The following is an 18,049-nucleotide window of genomic DNA, read 5'->3' as shown; positions in this document are numbered from 1 at the left end:
GTTAATAAGATCCTATCCTTTGCATGTTATTGCTGCTGTACAAAATGAAGCAGTATTAATATTAACCAAAGTAAAAAATATGGATCAGTTAGTAGAATTTTTATAGTGTGTGGCCAAGACAAGGTTTATAATGAGGAGTTGCAAAAATGGATGATCCAAAAAAATCCACCTAATGAGATGATGCTTATCTCTGATTCTGATCACATGCCAATGTTTTCAAAACCATTGGACTTTTGTTCTTGCCTTGAAGAGATTGCCAAGAGATACTTCTGAATCTTATTTATTAATTTGCTGCATATAATAATTGTATTCGAATGTATGTTTATGATCTTATTGTATCCTTAGTGCTGTGTACCAACTGATGTTAGCTATTGATTGCCAAGAAATACATATGAACTCGTCACATGCTTGTGTTGGGCTGCTTACATAATAGAAGAAAGCTTGCAAAATAAAGAATGTAATTGCGACGTTGAAGTAACATTTTTGAATTTCAGCAAATTATGTAGCAAATTAAGAAAAAAAAATTTTGGACTAGGGATACTTTCTAAATTTTAATTAACATTTTCTTTAATTGAAATAAATTGCACATTAAAAAAAATTCTTCTTTATCAACTAAGTATTGATTAAGGTAGTAAGCAATCTCAATCCTGCAAAGACAATAATACAATTTCGATCCCTACCTTTATGTATCTTTTCTCGTAAGTTCTGTTTAATCAGAACTTTTTGAGTTAATTAATTTAATATTATTGATTTATACCTAAAACATCCATAATTATTTTAATAATTATACCTAAAACATTGACAATGATTTCAAACTATACTGAAACATTTTAAACAAAAAAACCAAGATGTGGGCTCCTCCAAAACCTTTTTATAACCCGTAAATTATATTTGATCATCTCTTATCTCTCCTAAAAACTCTCTAAGAGATTATCTCTTATAGCCTCTGTCATAGTCCAATCCCAATTACGTTTCACTCACATAGTAACCAAATAGAAAACGGAGGAGATGAAGCAGAGGCATTTTGTGTTGGTATATGCAGCCTGTCATGGAGCTTGGTGTTAGTATAAAGTAGCTAGTCTTTTAAAATCAGCAGGTCACAAAGTTACAGCTCTAAACATGGCTGCATCTGGGGTCCATCCACAGCAAGTCAGTGAGATTCAATCAATATCAGAGTATTTTAAGCCGTTATTGGAATTCATGATGTCTTTACCACAAGAAGAGAAGGTGATTTTAGTAAGTCACAGTATTGGTGGTCTTAGCATATCTATTGCCATGGAAAGGTTTCCTGAGAAAATTTCAGCTGCAGGTTTTGCTTCAGCTATCATGCCAGGTCCTGACCTCAGTTATACTACTGCAAGAGAAAAGGCAAGTCTCTGCAATTATCGCGGATTTATCTTTGCATATTATGTTAAATTTATTTATTTAATTTTATTAAAATTGGGTCATACTTTATTAAAATTAATAGCATTTACCCTATTAATTCCATTTTGAATGCAATCAATTGGTAATATTATCTTTGGGAAAATGTGCAGTATAACAAGACAATTGATTACATGGACACACAATATATGTTTGATAATGGTCCCAACAACCCTCCAACCTCCCAATTATTTGGTCCTAACTGTATGTGAATCCAATTGTATCAACTGTCACCACCAGAAGTAAGAACATTATCTCCATTATATTTTATATTTAATTTAATTACTAATTTCCTTATTCTGCAGATTCTTTTTTCTTTTCTAAACAGAATCTAATGCTTTGCTATAAGATTAATAAATCTTACCTTAAAAATCCTACCTTTATTTTTATTTGTGATCTTTTGTATTTATTACTGTTATTATTTAACTTGGTTAAGATCGATAGTGTGGATCGCAAATGAGAGTGTTTTACCTACCAGTATGCCACATCCGATCCAAGCACGGTGACACGTGTGAAAAGACAAAAAAAAAAAAAAACAAAAATCTGACCAATGAAAAGAAAACTACTAAAAATAAATTGTAAAATATCAGAATAATGTCTTAATTAGGTAATGTAATAAAATCATTATGCTTCCATTACTGTTAACTTTTCTGCCTACCCTGTTTTAGACAACTATAAAAAGTTATAACAGATTACTGAAATTCTGTGGTTGAACTTGAAATAGAGAATGTAGATGCTTTGTCGCTCAATGTGTATATCAAAACTCAGCCAAACACAAGGGAAAGCAACGTTGGAGTGACAGGATATATCTATGGAGGACATGAAACAGAGGCATTTTGTGTTAGTCCATGGAGCCTGCCATGGAGCTTGGTGTTGGTATAAGGTTGTATCTCTGCTTCAATTAGCTGGTCACAAGGTTACAGCTTTGGACCTGAGTGCATCTGGAGTAAACCCTAAGCAGATGAAGGATCTACATTCTATCTCTGACTATTTTGATCCATTGATAGAATTCATGAGGTCTCTGCCGGAAGAAGAGAAGGTGATTATAGTAGGTCACAGCATGGGTGGCCTTAGCATATCTGCTGCGATGGAGAGATTTCCTGAGAAAATTTCTGCTGGAGTATTCGCTGCAGCTTTTATGCCTGGCCCTGATCTCAGTTACTTGGCTATAAAAGAAGAGGTACCATTCTCTCTCTCGTTCTCCCTGTGGCATTTTCATCTATATCATTTATGAACTTGTGCTTGCTACTCTTCCCTAAATCTGCATATTTTGCTTTTGGTGACTGACGATATCTATTTCTGCTAACAGTTTGATAAAGAAATTGATGATAAACAAGTGGGCGTAGAATTTATTTATGATAAAAAAATTGATGACAAATCTCCAATTGGATTTCAATTTGGACCCAAGTGCTTGTCAAATATGTTGTATCAGCTCTCCCCGAACGAGGTATACCATTCTCTTTTACCTGCTATTTGAGCTTGACAGTGACAATGATACCTAAGTGCCCCAACTTTATTCTATTCTGTTCCATTTCTTTGATTAAGCAGGATCTTGTTCTAGCTACATTCTGTTTGAGACCTTTCCCTCTCTGTGGAGGTACACCAAATGTGGTGATCTCCAAAGAGAAATATGGATCGGTTCCTCGAATTTACGTTGTGTGTGATCAAGATAAGATAATACCAGAAGGCCTGCAGAGGTGGATGATCAAAAACAATCCAACGGATGAGGTAAAGGTTATCAATGGTTCTGATCATATGGTCATGTTTTCCAAACCACAAGAACTTTGCTCTTGCCTTCAGGAGATTGCCATGAAATACATGTGAATTCCGCTGATGCACGATGGAAGATAAGAAATTAAGATTGCAAAATAAAGAATGTCATTGGGTGTTTTCCTAAATTAAGTGACATCTTTGAATAATATTACCAAACTGTTTTCTTCAATTTGATACACTAAACGAGTTGTAACTGAAATTTATTATTATTATTATTATTATTAAGATGCAATATCCTTTTCTAACCCATGAGCTGTCCTTCATCACCACTACTGTATTTATATCCCAATGTAATAATTTCTCTAATAGGTACGCATGGCTACTGGTTCGGTTCGAATTAGAATCGAATTGTACTTTAGATAAACCGAAATTGGCGGTTTAAAATTTTAAACTGGAATTGCAGTTTAAGGGCCGGTTAATGTTCATATGAACGTTAAAATATGAACTTGAACCGGCGGTTTCAATCCGGTTCGAACCGGATGTACAAACAAAATTGTAGCTTAAAATTTTTTATAAAAAAATTTATATCACTTGATTTGATTTATGGTGAAAAAAAGTACACAATGGTACATATTTTATAAAAAGTAGTGAAAAAAATACACATGATTTGACTTAATTTGTAGAAAATAGTGGTACATGAATAGTTAATTTGTAAAAAAAAAAAAAAGTGTATAAAAAAGGAGTTACATTTAATTCAAATAGTGTAACGGGTAATTTTTTAATATGATAGGTGACTTTTGATTTCCGGCTCATTAAGAGCGACTAGTAGCACCGATGACTATAATAAATTGTAATAATTGAGAGGTTATTTTTCATTGTAAAAAAAAAAAAGAATTACGTGGGTTTTGATTTCTTATAATTCCTAAAAGGATACGTAGGAAATTAAATTAAAAATTAAAAATTTTAATTTAATTCAAGCCCAAAATAAAAAAAAAATTATAATTTTTTATATTAGTGAATTAGCAAAATTTGTAAAAATTTAATGTAATAATAGTTATAAGTTAGTTAATAGAAGTTTTTCTTTTAAAATTTATAATAATTTATTTAGTTAATAAAGTTGAAATATTTTAAAATTATTATTTATTTATGAATATGGAATCAAAATTTTATTAAATTTTTAAAAAATATGTTTAATACCGGAACCGAATCGGAATCATAGTTTGAACCATCAGTTCGTCGAAACCGTGCAGAACCGGAACATGAGGTTCAAATGTCAGTTCCGGTTCAAAATTTTAAACATCTTGAACGGGCAATTTAGTGAACCGAAACTGGCAGTTCACTGAACCGGCCATGCCTACTAATAAGGACTAAATAGAAAATCGAGAACCAAAAACCTTCTCTATAACTGTATTGCACCTTCTAATTCTATCAAAAAAACAAGTTCCCACAATTTATGTTTTCAATATGATTTATAAAATAATATTCAATCGCAAACATCCTTTGATGTGATAAAATTTAAGTAAAGAAATAAAATAATAATTACATAATTCGATTTAGGAGTGTACATCCAAAAAACTACGGGGTGAGAAATGGACAATTCTATTTTAAACGGTATTAAATCGGAGCAAATCGAGCGAAATCAAAATTTTAACTAACTGGTTTGAAAAAAAAATAGTATTTACACCTTAAATTTCTTGGAATTATTTTTTTTACGCCTCTAATGGGATAAGATAAGCAGACAAACTTTCCTTTTCTCTATGGTCCAAATGGCATATTTTGGCATGTACAGCTGCTGAAAAACTAATCCAAAGATATAATTTAAAAAAAAAAAAATCTATTTGCGAACTGGAAATGCTCTACAATTCTCTCTCTGTTTCTCCTGAACCAATCTCTTTTGGTCTGAAGACAACAATCAATAGCCAAGAGAAAGTTTCCATTTTAAAAAACCCTAACAAATTCCAAAGATTTCCACCAGCCAAAGTAGCCTCTACGCAGAAGTTGCAGATTGCCGATGAAAAATTAAAGAAAAAAAGGCATTTTGTGCTAGTCCATGGAGCTTGTCATGGAGCTTGGTGCTGGTACAAAGTTTCAACTCTGTTAAAATTACAAGGTCATAGCGTTACAGCTCTAGATATGGCTGCTTCTGGTGTACATCCAAAGCAAGTACACGAGCTTCGCTCTTTCTCCGATTACTTTGAGCCATTATTGACATTCGTGGCGTCTCTGCCAGTAGAAGAGAAGGTGATTATAGTTGCTCATAGCATTAGTGGCATTGGACTTTCTATTGCTATGGAAAGGTTTCCTGAGAAAATTTCTGCTGGAGTCTTTGCTGCTGCTACCATGCCTGGTCCTGATTTTAGTTACAAAACTATAGCACAGAAGGTACTGTTTTGCTTATCTTTTGCTTAGATGATGGTGCTTCTTCTATATTGCAATTCTAGTACATTGGGATTTTGGCATAATTGTTGATTGATTGTAAAAATTTACAGTATTCCAAAGCATCCATGTCCTCCTCTATGGACACTCAATATATATTTGGAAATGGCCCTGATAATCCTCCAACTGCTGTGCTACTTGGCCCCAACTTTTTGGCATCCAACTATTACCGCTTTTCTTCACCTGAGGTAACAATCTCATATTCCACTTTTTGTAATTCAGTGTTTGTTAGATTACGTTAGCTATTTTAGTAGCCGTCAGTTTTTGACCTTAGTGATTTAATTAGCTGAATTTGGAGAAAAAAAAAATCGATATGGTTATAAAAAAATTTAATTAAAAGCTGAACATTATAGAGTTAAACATTTCATAAAAAAAACTCCTTCAAACTCTATAAACTATGTTCTTGAACGCTAAGATAGTTCAAACGCTAATTCATGGCCATGATAACCATTGCCTATTAATACTTCAAAATTCTAAATCGCTTTGTGGCGGGCATGTGTGTAAGATATATGAGTTATAACGTACTTTGTCAAAATTATCATGATTCTATTTGTTCGATCCTTATTTGATGTATGTGTTAAGTGTTCTCTCGTGCGAATTCTATTATAATAATTCAATAATTGGCTGTTTGATAATAAAAACAATTCATATAATTTTTATTTTTTGATGCAGAATTTGGCACTGGCAACATTGTTGCTGAGACCTTTTCCTGTGTATAGTAAACCAGCAGCTCAAAATGAAATTGTAATTACTAAAGAGAGGTTTGGATCTGTTAGTAGAATCTTCATAGTATGTGATGAAGAAAATGATGATGTGCAAAGATGGATGATTGAAAATAATCCTCCAGAGGAGGTAAAGGTAATATCTGGCTCTGATCATATGGTCATGTTTTCTAAACCTCAAGATTTGTGTTCTTGCCTACGTGAGATTGGAGATAAATATTATTGATTTTACCGTTTGTTGATATGTTATGAATAGGGAATTCTCTGTGCCTAACACACACAAATAAAATAAAAACAAAAATAATAAAAAGAAAAAGAAAAAATGATATTAAACGTTAGTTGGTTTGGTGCTTTCTTGACAACTACCTATTTGTCCTATCTAACTTAATTTATAGTGCAACCACTATTTTAAAAATATTAGGTTGAATTTGATTTTCAGTAGTGCATCTTCATGACATGTTGTTGTAATTAAATTGTTTAAAAATGTATTAGAACATAATAAACATAAATTATGGTAGGAATATTGTTAATAATTAGAATACCTAACAAGAAAAAATGTTTTATTGTAATTTTCTGTGAAATTTTGAAATTCCTAATGTTTATTGGATTGTTCATTAAAGAATTATCAACATTTTTTTTCTATCAGAATGGTCAAATGCAGGCTACACAATAGGAGTAGTCCTCCCCTTAACTTACCAAATTGGTGAAAATAACTGTAATCAAGAGAACTCGAACTCGAGACTTCTCACTCCTCACATAAATGAAAAGACCAACCATATCACCACCTAATTGGCCAAATTAATGCCTCATTGCTAGATATTGTTGAATATTATCTCATTATGCTATTTTCACAATGATAATTAATTAGTCCCATTGGATAGAAACATATTACATACTTACGAGTCTATTCAGTAAAATTAACTGTTTTTGATTGCTGTTAGCTGTTTTAGTATCGTTTAGCTGTTCGAGTAGCTAGCAGCTGTTTGAATAACTTTTCATAAATACTTAATTATATAGTTAATTTTTTTATAAAACGTTACGTTAACTTTTAAAAGATGGTTTAACATTATATTATCCAACACTATAAAAATAACATTTTAAAAGTTAAAAACTACTTAAAAAGTTATTGCGAAATACTACCTGCTTTTGCAGAATTTCACTAATAATGAAAATTTAAGTAGCTTGGATGATAATGAGCAGAGCTAAGGGGAGATAAGAATATTTTATAATAATAATTTGACCAAAAAGATATATTTAAGCAAATTTATGTGCCGTGTCTAGTAGATGTTGGGAGAGTTGCTGTGGCTTGGATGCCATTGGCATATGATCTGAACCGTTGATCTCAATAACATCTTGGATCCCACTGTACTGAATGACCCAGCGTTGGAAGTCCACTGGTACCACTTTGTCACCGTCGCAGATGATATAAACTCTCTTAACAGATCCATATTTTTCATTGGTCAACTTTTTGGCCTTAATTAAATCTGCTACGAAAAATGATGATGGTCTATATAAAATTTTCCCCAGCGCAAGATCCTTCAATTATGCATTAAAAAAAATCATTAAGATAATTAAATTGAGTATTAAATTATTAAAAATCATTAATCAAATATTATGATATAATGTAAAAATCTGCTCCTAATACTTAAAATCAAGTAATTAATGTAAATAAACTGCAATTCTATATGTACCTCAATGGGGCTTTGATCAAAGATCATAGAGGCCAAGAATTTGGGACCAAAGTGTACCCATGCAATTGGTTCAGAGCTCGTTTCTTCCCATGAAATTTGATTATCAACTCCTGCATCTTCTGGAGCTCTCTCATGTAGCTTATTATGAAAAAAGAAAAAAATAATAAAAATGATAATTCAGTGCATGAAATATCCCACATTAATGGATTTTAGATAAAAATGGTAACGGATTAGGTATCCGCTTAAAATGAACTATTGAATCCGTACGGATAGTAAAAATACTATCTAAATCTATTCTAAATCCACTTATTCACTATTTGAATTCGCTAATATCGGATTGAATTGAATCGGATACCCGTAGGTCGGGTAAAATTATCATCGCTAAGTTCCGGAACGACTGATGCATACAACCTTCTTCCTATTTTTGTTGAGAGATTGATCATACAAAAAAAGGAAATATTTACTCTGTTACATTATATAGTAGAACATACCTTCTCAAAAACATAGGATGGTTGGTGCAAGGTATCCGGCAAAACAGCTGTTACAAAAATAGCAACAGAAATCTTTTGTGGGTATTTCTCCATAGCTAAAGCTAAATTCATGCCTCCTAAGCTATGACCCACTAATATAACCTTCTCATTTTCTTCTAATAAGGCCATAAATTCCATTAGAGGCTCATTATACTCATTAAATGTATGAACCTCTTGGAATGCCTTACGGTGCATCCCTGAAGCTGCCATGTCTAGCACCGTGACTCGGTGGCCGTTCGCCTCAAGGCGTGGCTTGACCTTGTACCAAACCCAAGCTCCTCCTCCTGCACCATGGACTAGAACAAAATGCTTCCCAATTTTGTTAAATTCTGCCATTTATTCTTTTTCCCCTCTCTGAAAAATTATGTTGCACTAATTATCATTAGCCCTTAATATGCAAAGTCGACAGAAAGTTGACTTTGGATAATTAAGCTTATTAATACTGAATTTTCATTTTTTTTTTTTTAAGGTTAAGCTATTTGTATGTATCCACAACTTGACAGCAATAATTAATTAATAAAAAATTGATCAACGGTGTCCATTATAAGAATATAGACTAAAGAGATTAAACTTATAATATTAATCTGAAAATTGGTTAATAATTAATATGGTGTCGTCAATTTTAAATATATATATTGTACTGTATTGCATGTGACGTGATGTGAAATAATAGTTTATTAAACCAAGAAATTTAAATTATTTCTCAATGTATTGTCGGTTCATTGATTCAACAACGAATGGTTTTGCAAGAATCAGATTATAACCCTAGCTAGTAATAAGCCATGATATTATCTTACAAAAAAATATATTATTTTTCAAGAGCACGTAATGTATAAATTTTTGAAATTTAAGAATCAACTTTATGACTAGTATATTGATAAAAAGTTTTAGTCAAAATATGAGCTTTTACGTTGACTTGTCAACAAATTTAACGAATAAAAATATCGTTACGACTATAAAGAAAAGTCTTACATCATTGATAATAATACCCAACTCAGAATAATTGTTTCCTGGTGAGTAAAGGGCATAAATGACTGTTTGTGAATCACAAAACGTAGAACCCGGGCCTGCCATGTGAGCAATAGCCCAAGCCAAAGTACTTGTCAAAGCTGCTGTCTCAATCAAAGTGGAGTCACCATAAAGTGAGAAGCGTCCTGATCGTGTTGTAATAAAATTACCTTCTTGACATTCAAAAATAGCACCAAACCCAGACATTCTTTGATTTGCGATGCACCATCAATAAAACAAAACCATGAAGCCATATCTGTTGCAATTCTTGATGAAGCATGATGACCATGAAGTACTCTAGAGGACAGCCCATGAAAACATGTAAGGTCCGATTTTATCTTCTCCGACATGTCAACATTTATGTTTTGAATTCTATTTCCATAGGCTCTTCTATGTTTGGTATGGTTGCTGAGGATTGCAAAATTCTTAACCGTAGTAACGATATTATTATTAAGACACGTACTTTAGTTTAAGCATCTTATCGATATGCTAATCTCAAAAATTTAGATTCCATTCTTGATTGTATTCCGTCTTTATTTTTATAATAAAATTGGTATTACATTTCAGAAAGAAAAAATTCACACAAACTAGAAAAAAAATAGTTTTAAAAGGATTTTTATAATAAAGTTTTTAATCATGAGACTAACCACTTTCCAAAATTTCATGGAAATAGTTGAAAAGTATATTATTTGTTCTCCTCCTGACTTGCGTCTTAGCATTCCAAATGGTCATCGCTGGCGGCTGTCAACAATTCTTCTTCTAAATTGTACATATACACGTTTTATGATATCAACAATTTGGCTGATTAAAATTTAAATTAATTAACAACAATATCTAATGATACCAACACGATATTTTATGATAACAATGTCTAATGATAACAACACAATGTTTTATTATAATGACCCTAATTAATATTTAATAGTATTAGCATATAATAATATTAAACAAAGGCTCTCTAAATATTTTTACGCATGTTTATCAGCAATTTGAGAGAGACTGTTACACAGTTGCTGTGGTTTGCAAAACATGGGCATGTGATCTACTCCTTCCATCTTGATCACTTCTTCAACAGGATTATTTTCAATCATCCATTCTTGAAATTCTTTAGGTATTGCCTTGTCTTCTTCGCATCTAATATACACTTTTTTAACAGATCCATATCCTTCACTTGAGAATTTTTTTGCCATTGACAAATCATGTTGAAACAATGATGATGGCCTTGTCAAAGTCTTTGCCAACTCAAGATCCTTCAAGAAAATGCAAATTTTGAAATGTAATTAGATTTTTGGCCTTTTTAAAAGATATGGATAGAAGAAAACATGGACTCGTAACATAAAAACAAAAGAAAGAAAGAAAGATAAGACAGAAAGAAGAAGTACCTCTATCGGTGTCAGCTGATAGAGCTTGGAGGATAAGAATTTGGGGCCGAAAAACATTGTCGAAAGATGCGGTAAGGAGGTGCTATAGGGCAGGAATTGTGTGTCCAACCATGCCTCACTTGGGGTCCTTTCATTGTACTGTATTTAATCAAGAAACAAACGTACGATGAGCTCAAACATATACGAGAAACCTAGCTCTGGTTTTTGTTTTTTTTTTTTTTTTAAATCTTACTAAGATTGAAAATAAGATTTAGCTTCCTTTTTCAGAAAATTATGCAACAAGAATTTCTTGTCTGTCTAATGAACATGGGACAGAGAGTTAAAATCCTAACAGCTCCGACGCCTTCTAAACATGCCAATTAATGAAACACGTATACCTTTTGCAGGACAAATGATGGCTGGTGGACTGAATCCGGCAAGAAAGCAGTCAAGAAAACAGCAACAGAAATCTTTTCTGGAAATTTTTCCATTGCAAGAGCCAAATTCAGACCACCAAGGCTGTGACCAACAAGTATAACCCTTTCATCTGATTGGAGTGAAGCCAAAAACTCTAACAAAGGCTTTGAGTAATCACCAAAAGTCTGAATTTCTTGAATTGCCTTCATGTTGATGCCAGAAGCCGCCAGGTCAAGCGCCGTGACACGGTAGCCAGCGGATTCAAGACGTGGCTTCAACTTGTACCAGCACCAAGCTCCATGGCATGCACCGTGGACTAGAACAAAATGTTTTTGTTTCTTGGAACCTGCCATCTTTAATTGCTTAATGTGTGGTCTAAGATCGCCATTTTCCTTACATTTATAGTAATATGAAAGAAGGTGTTAACGAGAAAACTGTCAGGAAATTGTAAGTCCACTGTCTGAACATTTTCCACAAGGCAACAACTAGCTCTAATTAAATTTTCTTGATACAGTTTTATTAGTAAAAAATCAAAATTGAAAATTAGTTGGTGGGAGCTAGCTGTTGTTTGCTTTCCAAATTGAGAGGTGGGATTTGAAATTTCAAACATAGGAAACGTATCACCGACAACTCACAACAGTGAGTCAGTGACTAAAAAGTAAAAGTAATTGATTTTTGGAGGCAGTCAATTATTGAATTTCGAACAAAATTTGATTTGGGTAAGTAAGAATTGGACGTTATAGAAATTTCACATTGTCAGAAAAATTCAGGAAACTTCATTTCTATTTTTTTTTTTTTTTTCATATGTATTAGAATTATATTTTTTCAGTTCCAAAGAACAAAAATAGATTGAAATCACATAAAAATTTAAATAATATCAATATTTTTAATCATCTTCTTTAAATATTTTTATTTTCACTCAAATATAAATAATTATAATTCTTTCTAAAATTTATTTATCGGAAAAATTTGTTAATCAAAATATTAAATGTCGATTATCAAATGGCGTAGAGATTCTGAAAAAAGATTGTGAAGTATTTCATAATGTTTTATAAACATTTTGATTATTACTTTTTTCATTCCTTTTTTATTCTTTGTTTTTTTTTTTTTTAGTTATTGCAATATAATCAGGTCTAAATTGTTGGATGCAAGTCTCAAGATGTAATTATTAATCCGGAGAAAAAAATTTTAAAATATTTTTTAGATTAAATCACTCAAATTTATTTTATTATATGATTAGGAATAATTGCTCACAAAGTTCATCATATATCACTTAATTAGTCATTCCATCACGAGCCCTTTTTTTCATTCAATTTTGTTAAAATTACTCATCTTTTTTCTATTATTATTATTGCTAAATTCAATTTGATGTATATATATGAATCCAATGTTTTAAAACTATATTTAAAAGAAAATTAAAATTCCAACAGAAATTAATCAATGAAAAGTAATATGTTTCCTTCTCTGACTTATGACTTAGCGTTTCAAATGGTCATCACTGACGGCTGCCAACAATTTTTCTTTTTCTTCTTCTTCTTCTTCTTCTTCATTGTATACATACAAGTTCTTCAAGAACATATGCAATATTCAGTATTACTACAGCTAGAAAATTATTATAGGGGAGGGTGAAAAGTTAGATTACAGTAATTACTGAACCAAATCTTGACAAAAGTTAAATTAATAACAATATCTAATGATACCAACACAATCTTTTATTATAATGACCCTAATTAATATTTAATAGTATTAGCATATAATAATATTAAACAAAGGCTCTCTAAATATTTTTAAGCATGTTTATCAGCAATTTGAGAGAGACAGTTACACAGTTGCTATGGTTTGCAAAACGTGGGCATATGATCTACTCCTTCCATCTTGATCACTTCTTCAACAGGATTATTTTCAATCATCCATTCTTGAAATTCTTTAGGTATTGCCTTGTCTTCTTCGCATATAATATACACTTTTCTAACAGATCCATGTCCTTCACTTGAGAATTCTTTTGCCATTGACAAATCATGTTGAAACAATGATGGTGGTCTTGCCAAAATCTTTGCCAACTCAAGATCCTTCAAGAACATGCAAATTTTGAAATTCGATTAGATTTTTGTGGCCCTTTTATAAAGATATGAACAAAAGAAGACATAGACTCTTTAACATGAAAACAAAAGAAGGACAGAAAGAAAAAGGCCTCAATCGGTGTCAGCTGATAGAGCTTGGAGGATAAGAATTTTGGGACCAAAAAACATTGTCAAAAGATGTGGTTAAGAGCTGCTGTAGGGCTGAAATTGTTTGTCCAACCATGCCTCACTTGGGGTCCTTTCTTTGTACTGTACTTAAAGAAACAAACATGTGGTAATGAGCTCAAATTTTACTATCAAAAACAGAAAATGTCTCAACTTATTTATGGAGTTTGATACTCTATGTGGAGACTTCTGTCCAAAATTGGTAGTTAATGGCTTTCTCTTTAAAAATTAATTTCTCTCTTCCATAGTATTTTTCACGTTTAGAATTTCACGTCATTTAAAAAAATCATTAAATTTATCTAAGTTATAATAAATTATTGAATAAATTGACTATATTACATTTAATTTGATACTAATTGTCTAAGAAAATCATTAAATTGAAATAATAATTATTGGTCATATACAAAGGGTAAACATGGAAAAAATTTTAGTACTCCTTGAAATCACAAATGTGGCAAGTATTTTGAAATAAACTATTTTCTCAAATGTGATAAGTATTATGGAATGGAGATAGTATATAGTTGTGTTGACTTAGCCAATATATATATATATTTTTTTTGATATGCAAACAAACAAAATTTATTAAAATTAAAGATATCACGAAAAATTTAGTATTTTCAAGAATCTATCCCAAATCAATAATATTATGGTTAATATTAAAGTAGTAAAGTAAGTAGTTTAGTTATGTTTAGAGGAAAATAAGAGAAACAAGCTAATCCATTTTCCCATCAACTTATCTAGATTTTGCCCATGATGGAAACAACAAAAAATATTTTTTTCTTTTTACCATTTAGTGAGGAAAAAAAAAAGATAAATTGAAAACAATTTTAAAATTTTTTTATTATTAGTTTGGTCCATAAACGAGCCATAGACAATTGGATTTGTGGGTTTGTGATTACTTTGAATATAATAATAAAAATATTTTTATTGGTGATTTGGTACAGTGAAAAATGACATGTTCTGGGTATATCCATGATTAAAAAAGTGAACCACCCATAAATTGTATTCTAATTTAGTATTCATGGGAACTCTAATTAAGGGAGAAATTATCTATATCATTCTATCTCACTCTTTGTACAGTTAAAAGAAACAATTGATTAGTGCCTATCAATTGATTATTAGACCTGCTCTGTTTTATGCCCAAGCAAATTATGCAATAACAGTTATAGGATAGAGAGTTAATGTCCTAACATCTCCAGCACCTTCTACGCGTGCTAATTAAAGAAACACGTACCTTTTCCAAGACAAATGATGGCCGGTGTACTGAATCCGGCAAGAAAGCAGTCAAGAACACAGCAACAGAAATCTTTTCTGGAAAATTATCCAGAGCCAAATTCAGTCCACCAAACACTCTAACAAAGGCTTCGTGTAATCACCAAGAGTCTGAATTTCTTGAATTGCCTTCATGTGGACGCCAGAAGCCGCCAAGTCATTGGGCTGTGACACGGTGGCCAGCGGATTCAATGAGTGGCTTCAACTTGTACCAGCACCAGGGATTGTTTGGCCAAATCTTTCGAGAACTACCCATTTTACTAACATTTTTTCCAATTCCAAATCATATATTCAACAAACAATATATATTTAATTACATATATAATATATAAACACCATATAGGATCTTTTTCTTTTATAACTTTTTATGCCTATCACGAGTCAATTTTTCATGAAATCAATGGAAAATTATCAGCAATTTGAGTGAGACAGGGCGACAGTTGGGTCCTCCAATCTTGATCACTTCTTCAATACGATTATTTTCAATCATCATGTCTGAATGTATGTAGTCCCACATGGCTTTACAAGTAGCACATTTTACGTAGAAGGATAAGTGATTTGAAAGGGAAAGATGTATATATGTGGGCAGTGGAGATGGGCATTCATAATTTAGACATGTGCGATGTACTATTGAAAATAATAGTTGGGATTTCAAATCCCAGAGTTTGTCTCTCGTTGTGTCGGAGCTTAGCTCCCACCCTTTTGTAACCAAACGAAAAATTAATAGCTTTACAACCGCTTTGTGTCTCATACTCCATTGACAGTAGCTCTATCAGTTCTATTCCATTCTACACAGTATTCAATTTGATTTAATTACATTTAAAAAATTTCAATCTATTCTGTTTATATAGGTTCGATTAGATTTGAGACTAATTCTGACATCAGAGACAAACACCTAACTCCCTTTTTCTACATTAATTAATATTTGTAATATTGCATTCTCAATATCTTTAACCTTCTTTGGTTAAAATTGAGTGTTTTGAAAAAATCTGTCGTTTTGAATTTAGCTCTTGCTGGTCCAAAAAGAGTAGCGTGAATTAATAATTCATTTTCTTGAATATCGGCCAAAGAGAAGAAATTCTGCACTCACCTGTAAATGACAATGCTGATATCATCAAAACAGAACTCCCAACTCCAACACCAACAGGGAATCTATTGGTGTCCACTTGAAGAACTGACTGCCAAAAATTGAAAACCATATTGATTTTAATGAGTATAAATAAATTTTGTATTTTCATATTTAGTGTAAATAAAAATATTCACTTCATTTCTAAAAGCTAAATTTTATAGATTTAGTATAAATTTTATTGGTTAGGATAATTCTTGTGCGAATTACCTTTGGAAGAATTCTTCTTCTTTCTTTCGAAGTATCCTTTTTCTTTTAATAATTATCTAACTATAATTTTTAGTTTTTCAACTTAGAAAAAAAAAAAAAAGAGTAATTTCGAAATAAATGGAGATCCCGAAAAAAAAAATATAAAAACAATTTATTTTATCATTTCAAAATTATTATAATTTTTTTTATTATGACCCAATTAAAATTACTTTCCATGGGTAGAGAAATGCCCATGCCTCCATAACTATGACCCAGTAATATCACCTTCTCTTCTTCTTCTTCTTCTTCTTCTTCAGGCAAGGAGGCCACAAAGATCCAGAGCTGTGACTCTGTGACCAGATGCATGCCTTGAGCATCTCAACAATCTTGAACCAGCACCAGGCTCCATGGCAAATCCCATGAACCAAAACAAAGTGCTTTGATTTCTCCATTTTATTTCTCCGTATTTCTTGGTAGCATCCATGATTATATCACAGTTGGCCTCGCTGTCTGCAGATATAATTATTGTAGGGTAGGTCAAAATATGGCAGCCGTGTATTTTCTTTCCTTTTCACATGAAACACGACTTCCACAAATTTTTGGCCTTTTGTTATGAACTTACCTATGGTAGTCTTTTATTTCAAATACCTATTACATATCTCTCTCATGAATAAAAAAAAAAAAAACTATCAAATCATGAACAAGGAAAAGAAAAATGAAGGATATAATAATAAATAATATTCTAATTGCATCTCTGATACTTGACTGCAATTTCTTGGAAAATTTTGCATAGCTCTTGTGTTTTGGAGAGCATGACCATATGGTCAGCTCCATCAATAATTTTCACTTCATCAGCTGGGCTGTTTTCAATCATCCATTGCACGAATTCCTCTTTCATCACTCTATCTTCCTTGCACAATACAAAAACCCTTTTTATGGATCCATATTTGGCTTCACTTAGCAAAGATTCTTTGGCTAAATCTTCTAAGAAAAATTTGAAAGGCCTGATTACCATTTTAGCTAATTCCAAATCCTGCCGGAGATTAAAGAATTAATTACATATTATATGTATATATATGATTGTGAAATGCACATTTTACAGCTTTAGATACTTGCAAAATGCACATTTTATATTATAGCTTTAGATACTTGCCTCCGGTTGGCAGTTGTGATACATCATGCTTTCCAAATATTTAGGCCCAAAAATAGCTGAGATTAGTAGGTTTTCTTGGCCTTCCTGGAAATTTAATTGGCAATCTAAAAGTGATTCTGCTGGTGTTCTCTTGAAAAACTGTTTAACAAAAAGAAAACCCAAGAAAAATATATAATTGTATTAGTCTAATAGATTTTCAAGAATCCAAAAAAATTAATGAAAAAAGATCAAGAATATTTTACTTCTTGTACTAAAGTTGCAGGTGGATCAATAGAATTTGGCAAATATGCAGTTACAAAAACTGCAACCAAAATTTTCTCTGGAAAATTCTCCATTGCTAAAGACAAAGCAAGGCCGCCATAGCTATGACCAACTAAGATAACTTTTTCTTCTTGAGGAAGAGAAGCCATGAATTCGAATAATGGTTGAATATAATCAGAAAAGAAGCTGAGGCCTTCTATTTGCTTAGTGTTGATACCGGAAGCTCCAAGATCTAAAGGAGTAACTTGGAGGCCAGCTAATTTTAGAAGAGGCACAAGCTTGTACCAGCACCAAGCACCATGGCAAGATCCATGAACCAATACGAAGTGTTTCTTGTTAGTCTTCATTCCTAGCTAACTATTTTTATGTTGTCTAAAAGACTTGATCTTTTTTCTTCTTGATTAAAGTGGAATGATTTAACGGAGGTTAGAGGTTATTCGCTAGAAGTATATAAAATATATACAGAGGCCAGAGGCTAGAAGTATATATAAAATATGTTGAG

At 31.9% G+C, this 18,049-nt stretch overlaps 5 protein-coding genes and 2 pseudogenes across 6 annotated transcripts; 3 read left to right on the top strand and 4 right to left on the bottom strand.

Moving 5' to 3' along the window:
• Window positions 1–1,119: 1,119 nt before the first annotated feature.
• LOC105639969 (methyl jasmonate esterase 1 pseudogene) lies at window positions 1,120–1,634 on the top strand (annotated as a pseudogene).
• A 463-nt stretch (window positions 1,635–2,097) lies between these two features.
• Window positions 2,098–3,440, top strand: LOC105639646 (methyl jasmonate esterase 1). Its single transcript, XM_012223764.4, has 3 exons — window positions 2,098–2,602; window positions 2,732–2,869; window positions 2,971–3,440. Exons 1-3 carry the CDS (start codon window positions 2,234–2,236, stop codon window positions 3,244–3,246), a joined length of 783 nt encoding a protein of 260 aa, XP_012079154.1. The 5' UTR covers window positions 2,098–2,233; the 3' UTR covers window positions 3,247–3,440.
• Window positions 3,441–4,920: 1,480 nt separating this feature from the next.
• Window positions 4,921–6,529, top strand: LOC105639647 (methyl jasmonate esterase 1). Its single transcript, XM_012223765.3, has 3 exons — window positions 4,921–5,517; window positions 5,625–5,759; window positions 6,244–6,529. Exons 1-3 carry the CDS (start codon window positions 4,987–4,989, stop codon window positions 6,517–6,519), a joined length of 942 nt encoding a protein of 313 aa, XP_012079155.3. The 5' UTR covers window positions 4,921–4,986; the 3' UTR covers window positions 6,520–6,529.
• A 954-nt stretch (window positions 6,530–7,483) lies between these two features.
• LOC105639970 (salicylic acid-binding protein 2-like) lies at window positions 7,484–8,871 on the bottom strand. Its single transcript, XM_012224176.4, has 3 exons — window positions 8,476–8,871; window positions 7,985–8,122; window positions 7,484–7,829 (listed from the first exon to the last, which is right to left on the bottom strand). The coding sequence occupies exons 1-3, from the start codon at window positions 8,848–8,850 to the stop codon at window positions 7,548–7,550; spliced, it is 795 nt and encodes a 264-aa protein (XP_012079566.1). The 5' UTR covers window positions 8,851–8,871; the 3' UTR covers window positions 7,484–7,547.
• Window positions 8,872–10,360: 1,489 nt separating this feature from the next.
• LOC105639648 (salicylic acid-binding protein 2) lies at window positions 10,361–11,786 on the bottom strand. Its single transcript, XM_012223766.4, has 3 exons — window positions 11,282–11,786; window positions 10,905–11,042; window positions 10,361–10,772 (listed from the first exon to the last, which is right to left on the bottom strand). The coding sequence occupies exons 1-3, from the start codon at window positions 11,651–11,653 to the stop codon at window positions 10,491–10,493; spliced, it is 792 nt and encodes a 263-aa protein (XP_012079156.1). The 5' UTR covers window positions 11,654–11,786; the 3' UTR covers window positions 10,361–10,490.
• Window positions 11,787–12,994: 1,208 nt separating this feature from the next.
• Window positions 12,995–16,690, bottom strand: LOC105639649 (putative inactive methylesterase 20; annotated as a pseudogene). The gene is made up of 3 exons (XR_016320170.1): window positions 16,517–16,690; window positions 14,781–15,023; window positions 12,995–13,369 (listed from the first exon to the last, which is right to left on the bottom strand). The product of XR_016320170.1 is annotated as a putative inactive methylesterase 20 (transcript).
• A 148-nt stretch (window positions 16,691–16,838) lies between these two features.
• LOC105639971 (methylesterase 10) lies at window positions 16,839–18,017 on the bottom strand. Its single transcript, XM_012224177.4, has 3 exons — window positions 17,529–18,017; window positions 17,287–17,424; window positions 16,839–17,166 (listed from the first exon to the last, which is right to left on the bottom strand). Exons 1-3 carry the CDS (start codon window positions 17,892–17,894, stop codon window positions 16,876–16,878), a joined length of 795 nt encoding a protein of 264 aa, XP_012079567.1. The 5' UTR covers window positions 17,895–18,017; the 3' UTR covers window positions 16,839–16,875.
• Between the last annotated feature and the right edge of the window lie 32 nt (window positions 18,018–18,049).

Source organism: Jatropha curcas, chromosome 3, assembly GCF_041381405.1.
Source record: "Jatropha curcas cultivar XTBG-Jc1 chromosome 3, XTBG_Jcur_1.0, whole genome shotgun sequence".
NCBI classification, from domain to species: domain Eukaryota; kingdom Viridiplantae; phylum Streptophyta; class Magnoliopsida; order Malpighiales; family Euphorbiaceae; genus Jatropha; species Jatropha curcas.
Note: the sequence above shows the minus strand (reverse complement) of the source record. Positions and strands in the feature narration are given on the sequence as shown.

Excerpts from the sequence above, each read along its gene's own strand:
- LOC105639970 (XM_012224176.4), bottom strand. The coding sequence starts at position 8,850 with ATGGCAGAATTTAACAAAATTGGGAAGCATTTTGTTCTAGTCCATGGT. Across the intron at positions 8,123-8,475 it reads CATCCTATGTTTTTGAGAAG|CTACATGAGAGAGCTCCAGA; the intron begins GTATGTTCTACT and ends TTTCATAATAAG. Across the intron at positions 7,830-7,984 it reads TTGATCAAAGCCCCATTGAG|GATCTTGCGCTGGGGAAAAT; the intron begins GTACATATAGAA and ends GCATAATTGAAG.
- LOC105639647 (XM_012223765.3), top strand. The coding sequence starts at position 4,987 with ATGCTCTACAATTCTCTCTCTGTTTCTCCTGAACCAATCTCTTTTGGT. Across the intron at positions 5,518-5,624 it reads ACAAAACTATAGCACAGAAG|TATTCCAAAGCATCCATGTC; the intron begins GTACTGTTTTGC and ends AAAAATTTACAG. Across the intron at positions 5,760-6,243 it reads ACCGCTTTTCTTCACCTGAG|AATTTGGCACTGGCAACATT; the intron begins GTAACAATCTCA and ends TTTTTGATGCAG.
- LOC105639648 (XM_012223766.4), bottom strand. The coding sequence starts at position 11,653 with ATGGCAGGTTCCAAGAAACAAAAACATTTTGTTCTAGTCCACGGTGCA. Across the intron at positions 11,043-11,281 it reads CATCATTTGTCCTGCAAAAG|TACAATGAAAGGACCCCAAG; the intron begins GTATACGTGTTT and ends GATTAAATACAG. Across the intron at positions 10,773-10,904 it reads ATCAGCTGACACCGATAGAG|GATCTTGAGTTGGCAAAGAC; the intron begins GTACTTCTTCTT and ends ATTTTCTTGAAG.
- LOC105639971 (XM_012224177.4), bottom strand. The coding sequence starts at position 17,894 with ATGAAGACTAACAAGAAACACTTCGTATTGGTTCATGGATCTTGCCAT. Across the intron at positions 17,425-17,528 it reads CTGCAACTTTAGTACAAGAA|TTTTTCAAGAGAACACCAGC; the intron begins GTAAAATATTCT and ends TTTGTTAAACAG. Across the intron at positions 17,167-17,286 it reads ATCACAACTGCCAACCGGAG|GATTTGGAATTAGCTAAAAT; the intron begins GCAAGTATCTAA and ends AATCTCCGGCAG.
- LOC105639646 (XM_012223764.4), top strand. The coding sequence starts at position 2,234 with ATGGAGGACATGAAACAGAGGCATTTTGTGTTAGTCCATGGAGCCTGC. Across the intron at positions 2,603-2,731 it reads ACTTGGCTATAAAAGAAGAG|TTTGATAAAGAAATTGATGA; the intron begins GTACCATTCTCT and ends TTCTGCTAACAG. Across the intron at positions 2,870-2,970 it reads ATCAGCTCTCCCCGAACGAG|GATCTTGTTCTAGCTACATT; the intron begins GTATACCATTCT and ends TTGATTAAGCAG.